This window comes from Alligator mississippiensis, chromosome 3, assembly GCF_030867095.1.
Source record: "Alligator mississippiensis isolate rAllMis1 chromosome 3, rAllMis1, whole genome shotgun sequence".
NCBI classification, from domain to species: Eukaryota; Metazoa; Chordata; order Crocodylia; family Alligatoridae; genus Alligator; species Alligator mississippiensis.
In genome coordinates this window covers 300664074-300686581 of record NC_081826.1, presented here as the reverse complement: position 1 = coordinate 300686581, position 22508 = coordinate 300664074, and the positions used below count along the sequence as shown (strand labels likewise).

Here is a 22508-nt window from a genome sequence, read left to right as displayed (position 1 = left end):
GTGGGTTCCCCAAGGCTGTCCATGGACCCATACTCTTCAACATCTTCATCAATGATGAGGACATTGGCATCAGAAGCGAACTGGCCAAGTCCACTGATGACACCAAATTTTGGGGTAAAGCGTCCACACCTGAGGACAGGAGGGTGATCCAGGCTGACCTTGACAGGCTCAGAAAATGGGCAGATGAAAACCTGATGGTGTTCAACACCGAAAAATGCGAGGTTCTCCACCTTGGAAAGGAAAACCTGCAGCATCCATATAGGCTCGGCAGTGCTACGCTGGCTAGCACTACGGCTGAAAGAGACTTGGGGGTCATCACTGACCACAAGATGAACATGAGCCACCAATGCGATGTTGCAGCTAGTAAAGCGACCAAAACGCTGGCTTGCATCCATAGATGCTTCTCAAGCAAATCCCAGGACGTCATTCTCCCTTGTACTCAGTCTTGGTGAGGCCACAGCCGGAGTACTGCGTCCAGTTTTGGGCTCCACAATTCAAAAAGGATGTGGAGAAGCTTGAGAGAGTCCAGAGAAGAGCCACGCGCATGATCAGAGGTCAGGGAAGCAGACCTTATGATGAGAGGCTGAGAGCCATGGGACTCTTCAGCCTGGAGAAGCACAGGCTCAGGGGGGACCTGGTGGCCACCTATAAGTACATCAGGGATGACCACCAGGATCTGGGGGAACACCTGTTCACCAGAGCGCCCCAGGGGATGACAAGATCGAACTGTCACAAACTCCTCCAAGACTATTTCAGGCTGGACATAAGGAAAAACTTCTTTACAGTCTGAGCTCCCAAAGCCTGGAACAGGCTCCCCCAACGGTGGTGCAAGCACCGACTCTGGACTCCTTTAAGAGACATTTGGACATTTATCTAGCTGGGATCCTGTGACCCCAGCTGACTCCCTGCCCCTGGGGCAGGGGCTGGACTCGATGATCTCCCGAGGTCCCTTCCAGCCCGAATGTCTATGAAATCTATGAAAAAAACCTATGAAACACCAGCGCTGGCTGCATCCAGATCCAGGGCCTTGCACACAAGCGCTCTCACACGTCCGCCCAAGCTCTGTTTCAGCCAACGTGGCAGGGTCCCACGGCTGTTCTCCCCCCAGCTCCGCGCCTAACAGGCGACAAAGCCTGGGACAGTCCCTGTGACACCAAGAGCCACAACTTGCTGGCTACTGTGTCCTCTGCAGCCTTAGGACCCCCAAATTTCCATCCCCGTGGCCTGTAGACTCTGAGCAGGATGGGATTGTATCAGGGAGCCTACAAACGCAGCCCAGCGTGGAGAGGACCTGGGCACATCTCAAAGCCAGCGCCCTTCCTCCATGGGTCTAGCACAGTGATTTGCAGGGTCCAGTAGGGCACCTAGGGATCAGAGTCCTTATTCCCTACTGCAAGCCTCAAGGATGTGTGGAGCCCCAAAAATGCCTCTTGCGGTTTTGCGCTATCTTGGCAGTCAGGGCACCGTGGAGCAGGAGATCGTCGACATCAGCCATCCCTCAATTCAAGGATGATCTCTCCCACGGCTCATCGATGAGTCTTGCAGTGACTCGAGAGCCCGATCCTTGCAGACATTGCAGGTCCGTCCCCAAGGGAGAGCAGGCTGCAGGTGATTGATTGACTCCAAGACGCAGGTCTACAACGCCAGCATCCTCCCCACTCTCCTCTATGGGTGTGAAACGTAGGTGATGGACAACTGTCATCCCAAGAGCCTGGAGAGGTACCGCTGATACCTCCAGAAAATCCTTCACGTCCTGTGGTAAGATCAGCACACAAATGCCAGCATCCTTGCTGAAGCCAATGTCCCCAGGATGGAGTCGGTGACTCTCAAGCACCAACTTCGCTGGCCTGGATTTTGCACGCAGATGCCTGGCTCTGAAAGACCCTAGAAAGGGCCCCCTAGCTGTTAAGACATCGGGGTGACCCCAGAGCCTGTGCTACCCCCCTAGGTTCTCCAGCACGTCCCAGGGGACAGACTAGATCTTGCACCTGGGGTCACTCCTCACCCCTAGTCAGGCCTGGACTCCTTTGCCCCAGAGCAGAGCCACACAGCTCCGGTGGAGGAAGCTCTGCTGCTTTTTGGGGTGATCGCACTAGGTTTGCAAAGAAAAAAAAGCAGATCCCCACCTTTCCAAGCCCAAAGCTTTGTGATCACACGTGCTGCAGATACTCAAGTAAGGCAAAGGCAGGAGTCACAGAGACGTAGGGCTGGATGGGACTTCTGGAGATCATCTAGTTTGGCCAGGAAAAAAGGACTGTGCCAATGCTCCTGCTGGCACCAACCCCACAGGGTCCTGGCTAGAGGGTCTTGCCCCTGCATTTAAGCTCAGACCGATGCTGCATTGGGGCAGGAAGGGATTTACCCCCTGGTCAGACTGGTGCAGACTGGGGGTGGGGGTTGCCTTCCTCTGCAGCGGGGACACGGCCTCTGCCCGGGGTCTCTGGAGCATCTCTGACTCCCCTTTGCAGCCGCAGGACCTTAGCGGCTGCAGCCCCCCTGCTTTCCCTTGCAGCAGGGCCAAGGGTGATGCCTGGGCCTGCGTCAGGATTGACTGCATCATTTTGCTGGGAGGTTGGACACTGGATTTGTCTGGGCTGGTTTGGACAGGACTGACCCTGTCCCAGGAAGGGGTTGGACCAGCTGTGAGCTCCCTTCCAGCCCCACCTCCCTAGGATGTCTCTAATTTCCATACAAGGCCCCCTTCACACCCCATACAGGACTTCCAGCAAAAAAAAGCAAGGAGTCAGCACACTGCAAAACCAACTACAGTATTTGGTTTGCGAGACAGAGAAGAGAAAAAAACACAAGGTCCAACTAGACGCTCTCACCGGCTACTTCTGAAAGCAGCTCTCGAGCAATGCCTTGCACCAGCGAGCTCTCTGCAGGTGACTTATCGTAGCTCCCACCCTGCCAGCAACCCGCAGCTTGCCCTAGCCAAGCTCAGGAGCATGTAGTCTTTACACCAGCTCAGAGGTTAGGGCCAGAAACCACCTCCTCTTTTCTAGGGGTGTCCTGAAGGCCGCTCCCCCACCTGTCCTTTACGCCATCCACCTCTCTTGCTGGTTTCTGGGGAGAATCAGCATCGTGTCCTCCTCCGCCTGGCAGGAGTGACTGACAGCACGTCACTCCCCTTTCCACAAAGGTTTTTTTGATCCCCTTTAAGTTTGCCATTGTGTAATCGATACGGGGAGCACGACCTTGTAGGAGCAGCAGTGGCATTGCAAAACCCAGCATTGCCACCCGACCTGGCCCAAGGGGACAGCCCCTGGGTGTCTCTCGGCGGGGTGCTCCATCCCTTCCAGCGGCCCCGTCCTGTCCTGGATACACCTCTTGTTTCTCAGAGCCGCTGGCCCAGCCCCACTGGGAGCCCAGGCAGGTCCCGCTGCCCCCACACCCCGGAGCCCACGGCTCCATCACTTGGCTCCCAGGCTTTCTAGCCCCAGGGAGGGAAGAGCAGGGATCTGTCAGCAGCCTAAGCCTGAAAAGGATCCCTCTAAGAGCTGCACGGCTATCAGGAGCGCCCCTCCTCACAGCTCCCCAGGCTCTGTTCCCATCCCTTGCAATGCATTTTCCCTTCTCCCTAGATGTGCTGCTTTGGTGCTCGGTGGGGGAAATAGCCCATAGCAGCCCCTGGGGTGGGACCGGTGCTCCATGCAAGGTGGGGAGAGGTTGGGAGATGTGCGGAGCGCTTGGCCATGATAACAATAATCCTGCTGGGACAGAAGGGCAGTGTCTGGAGCCAGGCAAGCCTCAGCTGCAGCCCAGCCCAGGGATGGGACTGGGCTGTGCCAATGCTTCTGCTGGCACCAACCCTGCCGGGTCCTGGCTGGAGGGTCTTGCTCAGGCTCAGACCAACTCATTCAGCATCCCTGGGGAGCTCATTCTTAGCTCCCAGGCAGCTCAAATGTACACCAGGGAGTCAGGGTTTGATGTCCCTCTCCCACACATCCAGCCCTGGTGAGCAGAGGAGAGAAAGGCTGTATGCAGAGTCCCGCCTGGACCCCAGGACTGGAGCTCTCCAGCCCTGGCAAGGAGGAAGGTTTCAGTGCTCAGTGGACCATCCGTCTCTCTTGCTTTCAAATTTTGGCGTCTCTCTTGCTAGGGTTTTGGCGGTGCGCTCAGGACAGCACCGGGGTCTTATCTGCGTCCAAGCTCCAAGCCGGTCCAGCCTCATCCATCACCAGCTTAAAGTGCTGCAGCTGGCAGGAGATGAGCGGGGAGGGATGAGGGGGTGCTGCCTCGTGCACCATGCAGCGCTCCCCACGGACCACGCAGCCTGGCTGTCCCCCAGCCAGTCGCAGCGATGACACCTGAGTGTCACGCATGCAGGCAGAGAGCTCTCGGGTGCCGAGCCTGGCTCTGAACAACTGGGAGCTGGTCCCACATCTGTCCGGCGATGGCAGGCAGGCTGGGTGATACAGGGGTTTCTTCCAGTGGCACCTTTGCTCCAGCTCAGCAAAGGTCTTTGTTCCAAGCTTGTCGAGAGGCAATCACCTCCGCCGGACAGCTTGGGCCCCCGTTGCATGTGCAGTGACCTGCCTCAAAGGCCTTGCACCTGTTGACACATCTATGCCATGCTTCATGGTCCTGTGCCTTCACCCAGGCATGGGCTGCAGAGGTGAATGGCACGCCTGCTGCATCATTTTCATGCTCCCAGCAAACCTGTGGCTGCTGCAGGAGGCTGAATGAACCGATGCCAGCCCCCACATAGCCCCAAGCACAACACCTGGGCAAGAGTTCAGCCATGGGCAGCCGCAAATGCAGGCAGGAGCTGGAGGGAAGCCCTGAGTGCATCTCTGTAGAGGTCAGGCTGCCCAGGGCAAACCCCGGAGAACCAGCCTGCACAGGGCTCCCAAGGCGCGTGCATGGGGAACTGGCCAGCTGGGTGGGATTTCCTCTGTGCCTTGCATGCCAAGCACTTGTTTCCTGGGCTCTAGGGACACGTGGCAGGTGCCAGCAGGGGAAAAGCAGAGATGTGGGGGGGGGGGTCACATAGCCCCCATCCCTTGGGAGGGGTGTTTTAGGCACACACGAGAAGAGAGCACCCCAACTCCCAGCATAACCCCACGCTGGCACTGGCCAGGTAAGTGGGCAGGAAAGGGGGCTGTTATTGTGGGCAATAGGTCTGTACCTACGGACTGGGCCCATGATGGGTGCTGCGGGTCTCGGTTACGCCTCGTGGCTGGTGCGTGGTGCACCGGCTGCTGTGTGAGCGCCGGGGAGGGCCGGGGGCTGTCTGAGATGGACCCACAGGACCCCTGCTCCTGGGGGGCGTTGGGGGTGAGTGTGGGACGGGGACACTGAAGCTCTTGGGAATGCTTGGGGGGGTGGGAGGGTGCTGCAACGGCTGGGGTCGGACCCACTTGGGAGCTCGCAGCTAGCATGGGGGAGTGGGCACAACACAGTGGGGGGCTCTCCTGTCCTTCCTCCTGCCCCAGCGCCATCCTCCCCCTTGCTGGCTAGTGAGATGGAGCCAGGCCTTGATGTGACCGTCCCAGCCTGGCCCAGAAGGCTGCCACAGCTCCTGAGATGGAGGGGCACGATTCTGCCCATGGGCTCTGAGTCCTGGAGGGCAGTAAAAGCCCCTGGGCCACATCACTGGGGCTCTAGGGCCATGTACCCCAAGGTCCCTAGAGCCCCGTAAATGCAGTCTGGCCGCACGTGCATAGTCAGGATCGTGTCATGTCTCTTGCCTCGAGTGCCCACAGGTTAGTAGTGCCCATGCACTCACACTAGTCCCTGAGAGGATGTGCACAACCCTGAGAGAAAGCTGGTCCCTGCCCCAAAGTGCTTGCGAGTAGGGAAGTCATTGGGCAGGAGGGGAAACTGAGGCACAGAAAGGGGTGGGGATGAGTAGCCAGGCACATGACAAGTTGGTGCCATGCACAGCTGTGCAGAGCCCAACCCACCGGGCCTCGCAGCCTCTGCTTTGCTTGCTGTTGTACTTGCAGGAGGTGGGCAGTGTGATGGGGGCCCGATGAACCTCTGCACGCAAGGTCCCTGCTACACGTTACATACACGACAAGATGAACTGGTTCGTCGCACCGTCGGTGCAGCCCGGCTGCACAGGCAAAGTCAGGATTGCACCACAAAAATGGCTATCCAGCCATAAAGACAGCTAACCTGTTATGAAGTGAGTGCTTCAAAAGGTGTCAAACCTCGAGAGCTGGTGTCTATCCAGCTTGAGTGTGAAGGTGTAGCAGGGCCAAGCCCCGCGTCCCAGGCAGGACAGATGCCCGTGCTAATACCCCAGCGCATAGCTTGTAAGGCCAACGGTCCCATGCCCAGAGCTGGGGGTGCTATTTGCAATGCTGGGGTCTGCTGAAACCCCCTACCCTGGGGACTTGTCCTGCCCTGGGAGGCATCAGGGGCTCCTGCTAGCACCTTCCCAGGCCCATCCGTCATCCCCGGAGCCTGTCTGGGGTGCAGCTGGGTTAAACCCCCTACCCACCCTGCCGGCGAAAAAATACCAGGGCCCGGTGGTCATGAAATGACGACGTTTAATGAAACCACCTCTCTCCTGGGTTGTCACGGTTTGTGTGTGTGTGTGTGTGTGTGTGTGTGTGTACGTGTGTGTGCATGTATATGTGGTGTTTTCTTTTTTTTTTTCTGTTTTGGCTCTTTTTTTTATATATACATCTATAAAAAATTCAAATACAGCCTGTGACCGGGGCAATACTGGGGCGGACGGGATTAAATACTGCGCTTCGGGCCGGGCGGGAGAGGGGAGCTGCCTTACAAAACAGGACTGGGGAGGAAGAGGAGGGAAGCGAAAGAAGGGGGAAAGGGCGGCGTGTTGGGGGGGTGATGCTGGCCACATGACTGGTCCACGATGAACCAGGAGACCGACCCCGACACGGAGGCGCTGACCGGGAGGGCGTGATAAAAAGAGAGAGATGCAAAGGGGTGCGAGGTGGTGGCTTGCGTGGGCAGGCCTGGGGGACACGCACGTGTGTGTGTGTGTGCATGTGTGTCAGCTTTGCTGCTGCTTTCTCTTCATTTCCATTTCCCTCCCATTAAAAAAACGTTGTCCCCAGACCCTCCCCTGCCCCTGCTCCCGCCCCTGGCATGCATGAGTCCGTCCCCATGGCTGTGTCTCCAGGCTCGCCCTCCAGCCTTAGCCCCTTGCCCCGGGCTTCCAGTCCAGTTCTTCAGGGCTTGGATGGCAGGGGCTGGAGGGGAAGAGAGGTGACCCCCTGGGTGGGCTGGGGATGGGTCCCCCCATCAGTATCCAGGTTTGCAGGCACGGGGCTGGGGGTGCCCGCCGGGCGCGCCGCGTGCTCGCTGGTCATCTTTGGCATGGCGCTGTAGCTGTATGATCCCGTCTCGCCCGCGGCGGCTCGCGCTCTGCTCCGGGGATGCAGGGTCTGGGCGGGCTGGGGGGGTCCAGGGATGCTGAGGGGGTGGTTTCCTCTCTCTAGGGTCAAGGTCCCTGCCCGGCAGCATGGTGGGAGCGGGGAGGGGGGCATTCTCCGCCTGCCCCAGCCCTGGCACGGCCGGCCTGTCCTTTAGAAAGTGAAGCGATGAAGAGAAATGTGGATCCGTCCTCCTAAACATGTGCAAAATAGAAGAGAAAAGAGACGCGGGCGAGCGCTGTCCTCCTCTGTGGCGGCCGGGGATCTGCAAGCAAGAGGGGAGACACAGGTCACCGCAACCCCCTTGGTTGGAGAGGTCCCCCATGCCACCCTCCATCTGGGCACCCCTGGCACAAGGCCACCTGAGCTCCTGGATGGCATCAGGCCAGAGGCCCGTGCAGCTAATTGTTTTTGCTGATGCATGTGGCCACAGCCAGCCCCCGGGCTGTTCTGCGAGTGTGGAAGGGATGGAGCCCAGGTGCTGACTTTTGCATTGCTTCCCCGGGTTGGAAGTGGGCCTGAGGTTGGGGGCATGGGGGCTGTCAGGCTGAGCTGCAGGGGCTGCCTCTGGGCACGAACCCGGCCTTGCTGTGAGCTGCTCCGGCATGAATCCTGCTCCTTCTCTCCAGGAGGGAGCTCCCTTAAGCCTCCTCCAGAGGTGCTGGGTGCATCCTGGGCTGGGATGGGGACTGGGCTGTGCCAGTGCACGGCTGCTTCCATCACCATTCTCCCCATTGACCCCAGTGTCCCCCCTTCTAGCTGATAACCCCACCAGCAACCCGCTTCGACCCAAACCCCAGCACCCCATTCTCTCTGATAACACCAGCACTGACTCCCGTTCATCTTGATGACCCCAACACTGGCCCTATCCTACCTGATGGGAGGTAAAGAGGATGGATGGACGGAGAAAGAAAGAGGATGGGAAGCAGGCAGAGGCAAATAGATGAAAAGATGGAAGGAGCCTCTGGAGGTAGGAGAGAAAGGGTGGAGGACAACGGGGAGACGGACAGTCATCCCTCCCAGGCTCCAGCCTCTCCAGTGACCTGTGGGGACTTCTCCCCTCCCAGACAGGCGTGCTTTTATGCTGGAGGTCCCCATCCAGCCGTGGAGGGGGGATACTCACTAAATAAACAGGACGCCAGCCGCTGCCAGGACCAGACCAGCTGCCCAGGACACTGCCACCGCCCCGCTGCCGACGACTTTCTCCTGGTCGCAGATCTTGGTGGTGGGGGGCGGCATGAAGGACGAGGTGCTGCTGGTCGTTGTCTCTGCAGCGGGGGAGAGGAGCGGGAGGCAGGTGGGCCTGGGGCCACCACGGCAGCCCCTTTGCCCGGGGACATAAATCGTGGCCCCTGCACCCGCTTCAGCCCCCTCTCTCAATGCAGCTGTCCACCCACCGCTGACTGTCTTGCTTGCCATGCCTCTATCTCTCCTTCGCTCCCATCCACCATCAGCAATGCCAGCATCCCTCTGTGCCTGGGTGAGGGGGCCTGACACGGTCCCTCTGCCCTGTGCACCTGCCATATGGGGCATCAGTGTGAGGGGCATCCAGCCCCAAGCCCAGGGGCTCCCTGCTGCCTCTTCTTGGACGTTTTTTAGGAAATGCTTCTTCACTGTCAGAGCAGGGAGGCCATGGGGTAGACGCCAGGGAAGGGGTGGGGGATCCCCACCACTGGAGGTGTCAAGGAGAGGTTGGACAGACACTGAGGGGGTGATCTAGGTGCAGCGATGCCTGTGCTCTGCTATGGGGGTCTCCCAGTCTTCTCTGCAGCGGCGGCACGGCCCCGCCTGGGGTCTCTGGAGCATCTATCACCCCCTTTGCAGGACACCGGTGGCCGTGGTCCTCCTGCTTTCCCTGCAGCAGGGTCAAGGGCGATGCCTGGTGCTGCGTCTGGCCTGACGGCATCATTTTGCTCCCAGGTCGGACACTGGATGTGCCTGGGCTGGGTTGCACAGGGCTGATCCTGCCTCAGGAAGGGCTTGGGCTGGATGTGATCCCCACAGCTCCCTGCCAGCGCCACGGCCCTGTGTCTCTACGAACTCCCCAGCAGCCCAGCCTGGCGGGACCGTGTGCTAAAGCGAGCGGCCACGAGAGGGCACCCTCTGCCCACAGAAGAGGCCGCGTGGCTGGGAGCGTGGTACCCACGGGGAGAGATGCTCGCAGCCACACCGAGGCCTCCATGGGGCCCTCCTCCCCGGGAGCAGGGAGGCATGGGCAAACCCAGCGGGACAGACCTCCACGAAAGGGTCGAAGACACCCTGATGGATGGACACGCAGAGCCCCGAGCCCTGCGGTGAAACCACGCGTGCTCACACGGGGCCGTGTGTCTTGGGCCCCTGCCGTGGGACAGCCCAGCATCCCGTGCCTACCCCACTGCCACAAACCCCCAAATTCCCAATGCTCCCTTGCTGTGCAGGCGTGATGCCACGGCAAGGGGATGGGGCCCCACTACACGTGACATCATCAGAGTCAACCAGCATCTGTGACATCCTTGGTGAGGTCACAGCAACTCCAGGGCATCTCCCTCCCCTCTGCCCGGTGCCCCTGAGCCCTTGCACTGCCCCCTCCTCATCCTCCACAGACTCATTGATTGCCCCCGAGGTGTCCCCTTTGTACACGGGCCCCGGGGACACCTGGTTTCAATCCTGACCCGATGCTCCCATCCTCCCCCCAGCGCCAGCCCTGACAGTGGAAGCAGCCAGCTCCCTCCGCGCCGTGCACAGCTGCTCGTGCTGCGGCCGGAGATGTAATCGGTGCCCCCCTGAGCCGCTGGGCCAGAGCCAGGAGCTGCTTCAGAGCCAGGGCAACAGCTGGAGGCCAGACCCGGCAGGAGCTGAGTCAGCAGAGACGGTGCCGCGAGCACACGCAGCCTGGAGCTGCCCCTCGGGCCTGGGGCCGGGGCTGGAGGGGGCTGCTCCAGTGCCTCCAGGGTGTCAGCGGTGACAGCAGAGCAGGCAGAGCTGCCCTGCGTGTGTGTGTGTGTGTGTGTGTGTGCGCATGCAAGGGAGGCTTGCATGCACATGCGTGTGTAAGCGTGACTGCATCTGTGTGCATGAGGAGTGCACGCACATACACGGAGTGCCGATTGTGTCTGCCTTCCCTTAGCTGTGCTCCATGGCTTGTCACGCTGTCCCGGGAACTGTGAGCAGGGCTGTGTGTGCACTGCGGGGAAAGTGTGTCACGTGTTTCCTGGGCGGGGCTGCAGGTGAACCGGGGCCTGTGGCCAGAAGTGCACAAGTGCACGTGCAAGAGACCAGCTGAGTGGGCAGGCGTGTGTGTTTGCACATGCTGAGGGAGCAGCACATATGGAGGATATTTCATAGATTTCATAGACTTTCAGGCTGGAAGTGACCCCGGAGGATCATCGAGTCCAGCCGCCTGCCCCGGGGGCAGGACGTCAGCAGGGGTCATAGGATCCCAGCAAGATAAGCATCCAAATGTGTCTTGAAGGCGTTCAGTGCAGGTACTTGGACCACCTCCGGCAGCAGGCTATTCCAGACCTTGGGGGCTCGGACAGTAAAGAAGTTCCTCCTTATGTCCGGCCTGAATCGGTCACGGCGGAGTTTGTGACCATTCGATCTTGGGCCGTTGGATCTATGTGTGCATGTGCATAAGCACACACACACACATGCACACACACAGGGCCACCAGTGCTAAGGGTTTGTGCACATGCTCACCCCCTCTACACTCACACATACACACGCGCACTTGTGTACACACCCATACACACACGCAGCAATATGCCCACCCGCTGACACATGCGCACATACACACAAGCATGTGCACACATATGCAACCCTTAGCCAACAGTGCTAAAGGTTTGTGCACACATGCACGCCCCCTAACATTCACATGTGTGCACACCCATACACGTGCACACACACACATACATACATGCACACACAGAGGCAGCTGCACCTAGGACCTGGTGCCTCCCCCAGCCCCTTGCTAGGAGCAGTGACTAGCTGGGGCCGTGGATGTGTTTCCCGGCCTCCCGGCAGCCCGTGCTGGGGTGGGGGGTCCAGCATGGGCCCGCTAAGGCCCTTCTGGGAAGCCCCCGGCCGATGGCCCCGGGGAGCTGGCTGGGATCCCAGCCCCTTCCTAGAAACAGCAGCTTGTTAATGCTGTGGCTTTCCCACCCGCTTGGCCTGTCTCCCAGCCCGTGGAGCCCCACCGCCTCCCTCCCTGCCCCTCTCCTGCTCCAGGAGCACCGGGGCTGGGGACTGATGCCTGCCGGGGAGACCTGCCTCCCTGCACCCACAGAGGCAGGTCTGGAGAGGAAGGCCGAGGCAATGGCATTGCCCAGGGCTGCCCAGGTCCGAGCTGGGCACAGCCAGAGGCAGAGACATGGGCTGGTTCAGGGCAATGGCACTGTTGCCCCCAGCGCCGGGAGCCCCAGGATGGGTCTGTGAGGAGGCTGCATCTCCAGCCTCCTGTGCAGAGCTGGAGTGTAGTGCTGCCTGCATGAGTGTGCAAGGAGCCTGGCACGAGAGTGCCACGCCTGGGAGCTGCCACTGTGAGGGCAAGGCCATGATATAGGGGGCATGGGGCAGGGGCTGTGGGGGCCCAGTGCCCCACAGCACCCAGTGCTGCCAGGGCCTGGTGCTCACAGGTGTGTGGCTTCTGCTTTGGATGAGTCTCATGCAAAGGCGCATGCGTGTGTGCCGTGCCACGCATACATGCAGGCACACATACCTGCATGTATGCCCATCCACGCACATGAATGCATGCGTGCATACCTAAACTAGAGCAGAGGGTCTTGGCATGTGGACTCCTGGGTTTTCTCCCTGCTCTGTACATAACCCCGCTTGTGACCTTCAGGGACCCATTCCTCTGCTCTGTGCTCTGGTAGAGCTGGTGCCCAGGCCCCTGCAGCCAAGCCTTCCTCTCCCTGCCCCCTCCCGGAGCTGTACCGTGAGGCCCAGCCCCTCACCTGGTGCCTGGGCCTCCGTGGTGAGGTACTTGGGCTCCTCCGTCCAGGGGGTGGCATGCACGGCCACGCTCCAGTCGCTCCAGGTGCCGATGTCGTTGTCCTTGGCGGCCACCTGGATGATGTACTCCTTGCCCGCGTAGGCGTCCGTGATGGTGTGCGACGTCCCGTCCGACAGCTCTACCTGCCAGGGAGGGGGATGGGGCAGTTAGCACGGCCTGGGGCGGATGGAGACTGTGGGCAGGCCTAGCTGGGGTGGATGTGCCCATCTACCCCGGCCTTTGGGCTCCTGCTCCCAGCAAGAAAGGGGCCAGAGGGCAGGGGAAGGGACCGCCGCTTGGGTCGCTCCTTGCTGGGGTGGGCTTCACCGGGTGCCCGGAGGCTGGAGGGTGCCAGGATCAGGCCCAGACGGGGGTCCAGCAGTTGTACCTCCCTTTGATTCCTGCTCCTTCCCAGCTTTAAACCAAAACCCCTGGGAAGGGCTGTGGCAGTGTGGAGCGGGGTGGGGGAGTCAATTGACTCCATGGCTCATTGTCGGCTATTCCTGCTAATCTCTCCTCACTCCAGAGGTGTTAACGACCCTCTCTCCTCTTCGGTGGTCTCCATGTTCTGCTAATCCAGCCAGCCTTTCTTCTGCACTGCTGCTGTCTGTCAGACTCCCCTGGGCATTTCTCTCCTCTATTTCACAGCCCTGCAGACTGCTTTTAGTTCTCCCTACAAGCCTGGACTCGGGTGTGGTCATATTAAGATCAGGTGAGCATTAACTCAGGTGTGGCAATGACGGACCGCGAAGGGTTGGATGCGCTGTCAAGGTGCCCAAGGCGGCTGGCTTCTGTTTTATGAAGCTGAAAAAGAGATGGACGTGTAACTATAATCACTATTGGACTCATGAAACAATCCTCTGACTATTTTTGCTGAGTTTGTTGTGCTTTTAAATGGAATATATCGCCAGGCAAATGAGCACGCATTACAATGAAGCTGTAATTGGATTTTGCTTCAAATAATGTTGTGCCAGGCCCCTGGCATAAAAGATTTCATAGACATTTGGGCTGGAAGGGACCCCGGAGGATAAGGAAAGCTTCTAGTTTTTTTTTACCTGGAGAAGAATAGGTGTTGTGTTCGATGTGATGATTGCACCCCCCTTTTCAAGATCCTACATCCACCATCCTCTGCCTGCATGGAGCTGGGGATGCCTCATCCCCACCTAGCATAGCGGTGGGATCCCCTGCTCGCAGCAGGACCCTCCGGAGGTTGTATCTAGCCCTGCTCCAGCCCTGCCAAGTGTGTCTGACCTGCCCTAAAACACTTCAGGAACCATCCTCATTCCCAGGCCTGGTACACCAAACCTCTCAAAAACTGGCTGCAGGCCCAGCTGCACTGATGTCCTGATGCTGCAGGAAGAAAAGGTTCAAACACTGCTTTGGGGGCCCGTCAAAGTAGCTTGGGTCCTTGCAACAGGCAGTGATGCCCCGGGCACGCGTGCACTGGCACGTATCTGTGCACAGGCTGCACATGAGTGCATGCTTCCACCACCCCATCATGGGAGATCCCGGGAGCGTGGGCGCTCAGAGCTGGGGATCTCAGCAGCTCGGATAGATTGGGGGCCGGGGAGGTGCGTGGGGGGTGTTTCCAGGAGCTGGACCGTCCCCATTGCCGTGTTGGGAGCAGCTGAGCTTCGGGAAGCCGAGGGGCTGGCGCTGAGTTCCTGGGAACCGGTGGGGACTTGCAGCAGGCTGGGGGGGGGCCGTGTCCGGCTCAGCTGCAGGGCCAAGTGCAAGGGGGAAAAGCCCGAGTCTGGCCAGCCCTCCCCATTGCCCCCCACACAGCCCTGCCCCCCAGCGATGCAACCTAGGGCCCTGGAGGCGAGTGCTGCTCCCGTAAGCCCCCTCCTGCCCTGCTCCCCCCGGTTCCCGTTTGATGTTGGGAAGCGCTGCTGGAACGGTGCCCCGGAGCCCCGGGTGTCACTAGTCATTTGGAAATGAGCCCGAGATGAAAGGCCTTTGGCTGCAGGCGGCTTAGGGCAACAACAGCTCGGCTTTGTTCCTGGCCTGGGAAAGGCTGAGCTGCAGCGGGGCTGGAGTAAGGGGGGAAGGGGGTGGTCTGCAGGGCCCCGGGACTGGGGCAGGGAGGGAGGGCATGAAGAGGTGGCTGAGCCAGGCTGGGGCAGGTGCCAGCACATCCCTGGACCCTTATCAGAGGGGCACCTCTGATCCATCCAGGCCCCGGGGAGCACCCCTCACCCAGTTCAGCTCCAGCCTGCATGCCCCCAGGGGCAGGAAGGAGACCCCCGAGGGCTGCAGGTCCCTAAGACGAGGCTGCAGCATGCACACTCAGATCCGGGGAGGGCATGGGGGTCCCCAGCTCCTCTGTGCAGAATGGGCAGGTGTCCCCCTCCGGCTCCCAGGCTCAGCAGTGTGCTGGAGAGAGGCAGGCAGGATCGGGGCCCTGGGGCACAGGCCCCTGCTCTCCTCTGCTGTGGCTTCACAAAACCCTTCCAGGGCACGAAACGGATGAGATCAGGGCTTGCACAGCAGACAGCTGAGCCCTGCTCCTGCACCCCTCGCTGGGTCCTTGTGCCAGGGCAGGGTCCCAGCCCACGGCCACATGCCAGAGCCGGGTGAGGAGGGGGTGCCTGGAGCCGGGGCTTGCAGGGCAGCCACTGGAGGTCACCCACGAATTTCCCGAATCGCTCTGCACAGCAATTAACCCCAACCCCTGATAATTAACAGTGCCGGGCAGGGGATGTCCTTATGGGCAGGGGGAAATCAGGCCCTGGTAGGATGGCTGCAGACGGTGGTGGCTGCAACCTGGTGCTCTTCAGGGCTGTGCAGGTCACCCGGACCCCGTCAGTGCCAAGCAAGACACGGGGCAACTCAGCTGCACCAGCGCTGCTCCAGGCTCTGCAATGCCCCTGGTTTAGCGCGATCAGTGCCCACCTGTCTCAGGGCTGGGTCCCCAGCTCCCTCCAGGGCCAGCCCTGCATGCCAGAGCCCCCTGCCCTGTGCTGGTGCCCAGCGGGCAGACAGGCCAGCTCCATTCCCTGACCCCAGTCATGGGTTGCCGAAGACCCGACCCTGCCGGTGCTTTGCTGGGCACAATTCAGGCCAGCGGCAGAGTGGAGAGGCAGCACGGCGCATGCCCAGCAGATGGGCCCAAGCCTGGGATGGAGAGGGGTGTCTGGGCCAGTCCCGTCCCCCATATTTGCAGGCTACCCCAAACCCAAGGAATCTCTCACATCCCCTCTGCAAACCCTTGCACAACCCAGGACGAGGCAATGCAGGGGAGCTGCTGGCACTGCCCATGCCCCTGCTAAATGCATGCCAGGAAAAAAGCCCCTGCCCACGTCCAGAGCCAGAGCAGGGCCCATTCAGGGCTGGGGGGTTTCTGAGCACAACGAGAGCATCCAGGCTGAAGGAGGGAAAGAAAACCCATGGGGTTTTGGCAGGGGACAGGCCCTTTGGAAGGGGATGAGCTCCTGTGCTCTGGGGCAAATCCTGGGAATCTGGGTCCTGGCAGCACTTCTGCAAGGGGTGAGACCAGCCCTGGGGGTGGTGTGCCCTACCCACCTCGGCTCTGGGGACCCATCTGCCTCTTGCACTGGTCCCAGAGAGCCTGGCAGAGCTAGCTGGAGACTGAAAAGGCCGGATGCAATGTGAAGCTGCCTGGTTTCTAAAGCTGGACGGTTGTGGGGAGCAGTGTCCTGAGCGGCTGCAGCTGGGGAGGGGACCAGCTCCCCATCTGATGCAGCCACTCAAGAGGATGAGGCTGCAGAGTCTGGAGCCCCTGCCCCAGGCAAGCTAGCGCTCGGGCTGGCATGGCGGAGGCCGGGCAAGCTCATGGTGAGCTGGAGACGGGATCCAGCCCAGAGCCCAAGGCGGGTGGGAGGGAGGGCGAGAGACGCGGCATCAAAGGGAGGGTGGGGGGAGCCTTTAATCCGCGGCTCTGCCACTGGGGGACAAAAGGCAGGCATGGAAACGCTCTCGGGCGGGGGTCTGCGCTTTGTGCACCTGCCAAAAGTCGCTGGGGCCGGCCGCAAAGCCGGGCCGAGATTAACGAGGGATCAATCGCCGGCGCGCTGCGGGGCCATTAGCATTGCAAAAAGACCCCGAGCCCCTTGAAATGGGGCATTCAGCCGTCCACGGCCACGCTGACAGCTCGCCGGGATGGTCGGAGACCCCCGCCGCCACCCCAGCCTGCGCTCTTCCAGGGGTTGAATGGTCCTGGCCTCCCCCACTGCCCCTAGGCCAGGTTTCCTCTGCTGCAGCCTCCCTGCAGACAGACGCGGGGTGGGTGCAGCACGTCGCCCCATTTCGGGGATGGCTGGGCCGACGTGTCCTGCCTCAGGCAGCGGGTTGACCTCAGGAGGTCCCTTCCAGCGCTACGACTCCTATGACATACCTGTGACATACCTGTGACATACCTGCTCACCAGCGCACAGGCCGAGCTGGGAGGACGACACGGGACACGTGCCTTATGCTCAGCAGTGTGGGGCAGGGCCGGTTCATCCCAGCCCTTTGCTGCTGGGGTGCGGACCCGCTCTCAGCCCTCTGCCGAGCAGCCAGTGCAGTTTGGGGGACAAAGCAGGACTAGTGGGGGGCTGGGGGCAGGCCAGAGGTAATCTCAGCTCTGCCACTGACCCACTGGGTGGCCTTGGTCATGTCCTTTTCCCCCCTCTCTGTGCCTCAGTTTCCCCGTCCACAGAATGAGGAGGACAGTATTCACCACCCTGGCCCTGGTGGGGGTGGGGATGGAGGGGACAGCTGCCAAGCTACACATCGTTTGCTATTGCAATGCTGGCAACGGTGTAACAGGGATTGGACTTCACCCCTGTTCCCCAAGCTGTGGACAGGATCCGGCCCGTCTGGCAGAGTGACAAAGCAAGGTGAGAGGAACAAGAGATGCAGCATCAAAGGGCAGAGCAAGGGGTCTTTAATTTGCAGGCCCTTCACCCGCCCTGAAGAGGGGAGAGGGTGTCGGTGGGGTATCTTGGCTTGAGAGGGGAGAAGAACCAGGCTCCCGGGAGCCAGAGCGCACAGAGCTGCTGGGCTGGGAGGGAAGGGGACGGGTCTCTGCTCCAGGGCAACACCCCCAGACCATGCCGGCAAGGTGTCAGCCTAACCCACTCCTGGAAACCCCGCAAAGGAGGTCCCACAGCCTCACCGGGTCTCTCTTGCACTGCCAAACGGCCCTTCTTGCTGGAAGGTTTCCCTGAGCATCCGCGTTCCCGAGAGCAAACCTCAACTCTTTTGTATCAGCTGCTGATTTTAGCCCCTTAACGTGGGTGCTGCCCTTGGTAAAACACCTCCCAAAAGTCTTTTGCCTCCTGGAAGGGTGTGTTTAAGCCTCTCTCAGAGGCACTGCAGCCCAGGCTGGGGATGGGGCTGGGCTGTGCCAGTGCTCCTGCTGGCACCAACCCCACAGAGGCCTGGCTGGAGGGGCTTGCCCCTGTGCTCAAAGTCAGATCGATGCCACACTGGGGGTCAGCAGGGGGTTTTCTTCCCTGGTCAGACGGTCTGGACTGGGGGGAGGTGTTTCCCTTCCTCTGGGGTCTCTGGAGTGTCTATGAACCCCCTGTGCAGCAGCAAGACGTTGGTCACTGCGGTCCCCCAGCTTTCCCGGGAGCAGTCGGGTGTGATGCCTGGGTGTGGGGCATGATGCCTGGGTGTGGGGCATGATGCCTGGGTGTGGGGCATGATGCCTGGGTGTCGGGCGTGATGCCTGGGTGTGGGGCATGATGCCTGGGTGTGGGGCGTGATGCCTGGGTGTCGGGTGTGATGCCTGGGTGTCGGGTTTGATGGCAGTTTTGCTCAGAGGTTGGACAACGGACATGTCCAGGCTGCTTTGGACAGGGCTGATCCTGCTTGGACTAGATGTGACCCCGGTGCTCCCGTCCGGCCCCACGACTGTAGGATTTCTATGATTTCACACTCCCCTTCAGCCTTCTCCTTTCTAGACTAAACAGAGCAAATTCCTTCAACCTTTCCTCATCGGTTACATTTCCTAACCCTCTTATCGGGTTTGCTGATCTCCTCCGGCCTCTGCGGCGACCCGGCCTCCCTTCCCCAAGGCACCGCCGCGGTGTTTTGCAACTGGACCATTTCAGATTTCCGGAGGCCCCCAAGTGAAAGCCAACTTTCCCAGGCCAGGCAAGGCCGAATGGAGCCAAGACCCCATTTTCCAGGGGAAAACCAAGATAAACGTGGTGGAGCCCTGAAATTCTCCTCCCAGGATGAGCACAGCTCTGGTCAGCCCTGGAGACTGTGGCCACCGAAGGTCCCACGGAGGGAGGACACCGCAAGAGTTCAGGGCACAAACATTCAGCCCCTGGTTGGGGTTTCCAGGCTTGATCTCTGAGCCCAGCAATCAGGGTATGAAACTCCCAAGTGTGGTGCCAGGTGGCATGGAGCTACCTCTGCTTCGCAAGCCAAGCCTCCCTGTCCCGGCGACAGTGAGAGTGGGAGAGGCAGGGAGGATGGGTCCAAGATGGGCCTGAGCCCACACCCTGCTACAGACCGCTCTATGTCCTTGGGCAAGTCATGTAGGCTCTTTGTGCCTCAGTTTCCCCCTTGTAAAATGGAGATAGCAGCACTGCCTTCCCCCACGGTGCTGCTGTAAGCACCATGAAAGAGCGGGATGTCTCATGCATGCCACCTCCTCACTGCTCCTCCTAGATTAGCACGGGTTTCATAGAAATCACAAATCCAACTGAAATAAAGCCGTGGTAAAACAAAAGAAGACTTTCACACATGGACTCAGCATCGGCTGGCCTAACACGAAGGGGATGAAGAGGTGCAGAATAAACCAAAATAAGACTCAGACACTTGGGCTCAGCAGGGGCTGGCCTAACACGAAGAGGTGAAGAGGTGCAGGCCCTTGCCCAGGTAATGCCTGGTTCAGGGTCTTTGGCTCTGAGGACACCTGTTCATTGAAGCGACGGCTCCGCTGATGTGTTGGAGGTGTGTTCGAAGTGCAGCACTCCCTGCCACGAGTGTACATGCCCACGCAGGATACGTGTATGGATATACAGGTCCACCAGCAACCGGTGCAACCCCCTGCACCCAAGCTGGTGATCCTGGTATTTCTAAAGCAAAGGTCCCAGCCATACATTACACTTACGGTGTGATTAACCAGCGAGTCATGTCTCAAGTTGTAACCTGGCTACGTGTTCAATCGGCGAATGGTGTGAAAAAACAGGGAACAAGCCACGAAGTTATTCCACAAAAAACGTGAAATAACTTTGTGGCTGGTTTTTATCACGCCCTTCTATCGCTCGTGTCCATTTACAATGCTACCTGGTAGCCTTTACGCTCTTCACACTGGTCATGACATCGCCTTAAGAGGCCTGAGACAATACGCCAAAACTGCAGATGTGTGCATACATCACACCTTTAATTCAGCGTGGGGCCGGGTCTGCCCCTATGGCTGGGAGCTTCATCAGCCAGCGCAGCAGGGGTGCATGAACCCACAGCTGATCCGTGCCCCTGGGACTGGGAGCCTGGATCAACTAAGGGGGCTCCCAGATGCTTATGTGCCTCGTGCATCAGATCCCACCACGCTTTTACCTGCACATCTGGAGGGGCCCGAAGGGAAAATGCCATTGCAGAACCACTCATTTTCCTGGCTTTTTTTATCTGAAAGCAACAGGGTTCATGCTAATGAGGTTCCCCTGGGAGTCTCGTGCTCAGGGGAGCCTTTTCTGCCCTGTTTCCAGCCTCTCTCTTCTTTTGGACATTGCCCACACGCTGCGGGATGCTTCTCAGCTACCCACAACTGCGGCTGTTCTCTGTGCCAAGCGTCTTGGTGGCAGAGTGGTGGGCACCTGTGAGATGCCACGGGAGCCAGGAAAGACGTGGGTCTCCCAGGCCCACTGGGTTGGCAAGTCTTTGCTATGCTCCAGCCTTATCCCCTGCCTTGCTAGCCATGGAGGGAGTAACAGCCGCTGCACGTGCCCCTGATCCCTGCTGGGCCCTTCTCTCCCGTGACAAACCAGATCCAGACGCCTTCACATAGCAGATACGAGAGCAGCCACTTATTGGGTCAGGTTCTGCATCCGACCCCATGGATGTTCCCAGAAAGCCTGAATATTTGGGCACCCCAGAGCCCCCCCAGAGGTACATGATGCTCACGCCATGCCTGGCCTCTGTTTTCAGAACATCTCATCAGGCTGGAGACACTCAAGGGCACAGCCAAGGTCAATACTTACTGGTGCAGGTGCCTGACATGTTTGGCCCAAACACTTTATTCCCCAAGAAACGCAGCCTGGGGTAAGATGCAGCCGCAGCAAAGCAGCTCAGCCGGAGAAGACCCAAAAGAACAAGGCCAAACAAAGCCTTCTTTGGTTTCCCAACGCCGTCTCGAGCCCAGATTTGCCTAAAGGTCATGAAATCAAAATGCAACCCCCCGCCTCCACGCTCCAAAACACAGCGAAGCCTTCTGCTCGGCCTGAAAGGGGATTTTTCTGCCGCGCTTGGGCTTAGCCAGCGAAGTGAAAAATCAATTATCTGCACACCTCCCCTCGCCATTGAAGGGCAGCGATGTGCGCCCGGTCGACCACAGCTGCTGCGCTGGGGGCAAGGAGTAACACGGGGCAGTGACGTGGCCGGCGCTGCACAGATCAGACTCGGTGCCAAATAGATCAGAGAATCACAGACAATGAGGACTGAAGGGACCTCAGGAGTCATCCAGTCCAACCCCCGGCTCCAAGCAGGACCAGCCCCAGCTACATCATCCCAGCCAGGGCTTTGTCTACCCAGGTCTTCAAAACCTCCAAGGATGGAGACTGCACCACCTCTCTGGGGAGCCTGGTCCAGTGCTTCACCACCCTCCTCGTGAGAAAGTTTTTCCTTATATCCAACCTCAACTTCCCTGGCTGCAGCTTGAGACCATTGCTCCTTGTCCTGTATCTGCCCCCACTGAGACCAGCCCAGCTCCATCCTCTTTGCAGCCCCCCTGCAGGGAGGTGAAGGCTGATATTCAATCCCCCTCTGTCTTCTCTTCTGCAGGCTCAATCAGCCCATTTCCTTCAGCCTCTCCTCACCAGTCCTGTCCCCCAGCCCCACAACCATTTTCATTGCCCTCCACTGGACTCTCTCCAACTTGTCCACATCCTTTCTGTAGTGGGGGGCCCACAGCTGGACACCGGACTCCAGATGTGGCTTCCTCAGCGCTGACTAGAGGGGAGGAATCACGTCCCTCGATCTGCAGGCAATGCTCCTGCCAATGCAGCCCAGGACACCCTTAGCCTTCTTGGCACCAAGGGCACACTGCTGGCTCCTGTCCATTTTCTTGTCCCCTATCCCCCCAGGTCCTTTTCTGCAGAGCTGCTGCCCAGCCTGTTGCCCCAGCCTGCACCGGTGCAGGGGATTGCTCCTCTTAAGTGCAGGACTTTGCACTTGTCTCATGAGATTTGCACTTCTCCAGTCCAAATCTGAGCCTTAGTCCAGCTAAGAACCTGGGCACATCCCGAGAGATGCAGAGCCCTTCCCTGCTGCAGGAGTGACCCAGATAGCTCTGATTTTCTTGCCACCACAAGATTGTTTTGAATGTCACCACATTGAACCAGGATCAGGGGAGGCCTAGTCACCTCCATCACTGGGGGTGTCAGGGAGAAGTTGGGCAGCCCCGGGCAGGGATGATCTAGGTGCAGCGATGCCCGTGCTCTGCTATGGGGGTTTTCCAGGTTTCTGGGCTGTGCTGGTTGCTCCCTCCCTGCCTTTTCAGCTCCATGTGTCAGGGGGGTTTAGAGGCTGCTGCAGCCCAGGCTGGGGATGGGGCCGGGCTGGGCCAATGCTCCTGCTGGCACCAACCCCGCAGGGTCCTGGCTGGAGGGTCTTGCCCCTGCGCTCAGGCTCAGACTGACGCTGCATTGGGGGTAGGAAGGGATTTCCCCCCCCACTCACATTGGTCCGGACTGGGGGGGTTTGCCTTCCCCAGCAGCGAGGACATGGCCTCTGTCTGGGATCTTTTGAGTGTATATTAACAACCTTTTATGTTGCTGACTGCCGCGGTCCCCCTGCTTTCCCTGCAGCAGGTTCAGGTGTGATGTCTGGTGTTGTGTCAGGGTTGAAGGTAGTTGTATGTCGAGTTTAGATGATGGTTTGTCTGGGCTATTTTGGACATGACTGGCTCTGCGGCAGGCAGGACTTGGACTAGATGCAACCTCTGCAGCTCCCTTCCACTAAGACTTCCCTGTGAAAGGACATGGGCTTGCCTTTCAAAGGCT

The 22508-nt window shown here is 59.5% G+C and overlaps 1 protein-coding gene across 4 annotated transcripts in view; it reads right to left on the bottom strand.

Moving 5' to 3' along the window:
• Positions 1 to 6483: 6483 nt before the first annotated feature.
• Positions 6484 to 22508, bottom strand: part of CNTFR (ciliary neurotrophic factor receptor) — a 293745-nt gene continuing 277720 nt past the window's right edge. For all 4 annotated transcript variants that reach the window (XM_059725338.1, XM_059725336.1, XM_059725339.1 and 1 more), the window contains 3 exons: positions 12290 to 12470; positions 8479 to 8623; positions 6484 to 7620 (listed from right to left, as the gene is read on the bottom strand). In XM_059725338.1, coding sequence (XP_059581321.1) covers position 7620; positions 8479 to 8623; positions 12290 to 12470 — 327 coding nt within the window. In that variant the 3' untranslated portion in view covers positions 6484 to 7619. The remainder of the gene's footprint in view (positions 7621 to 8478; positions 8624 to 12289; positions 12471 to 22508) is intronic.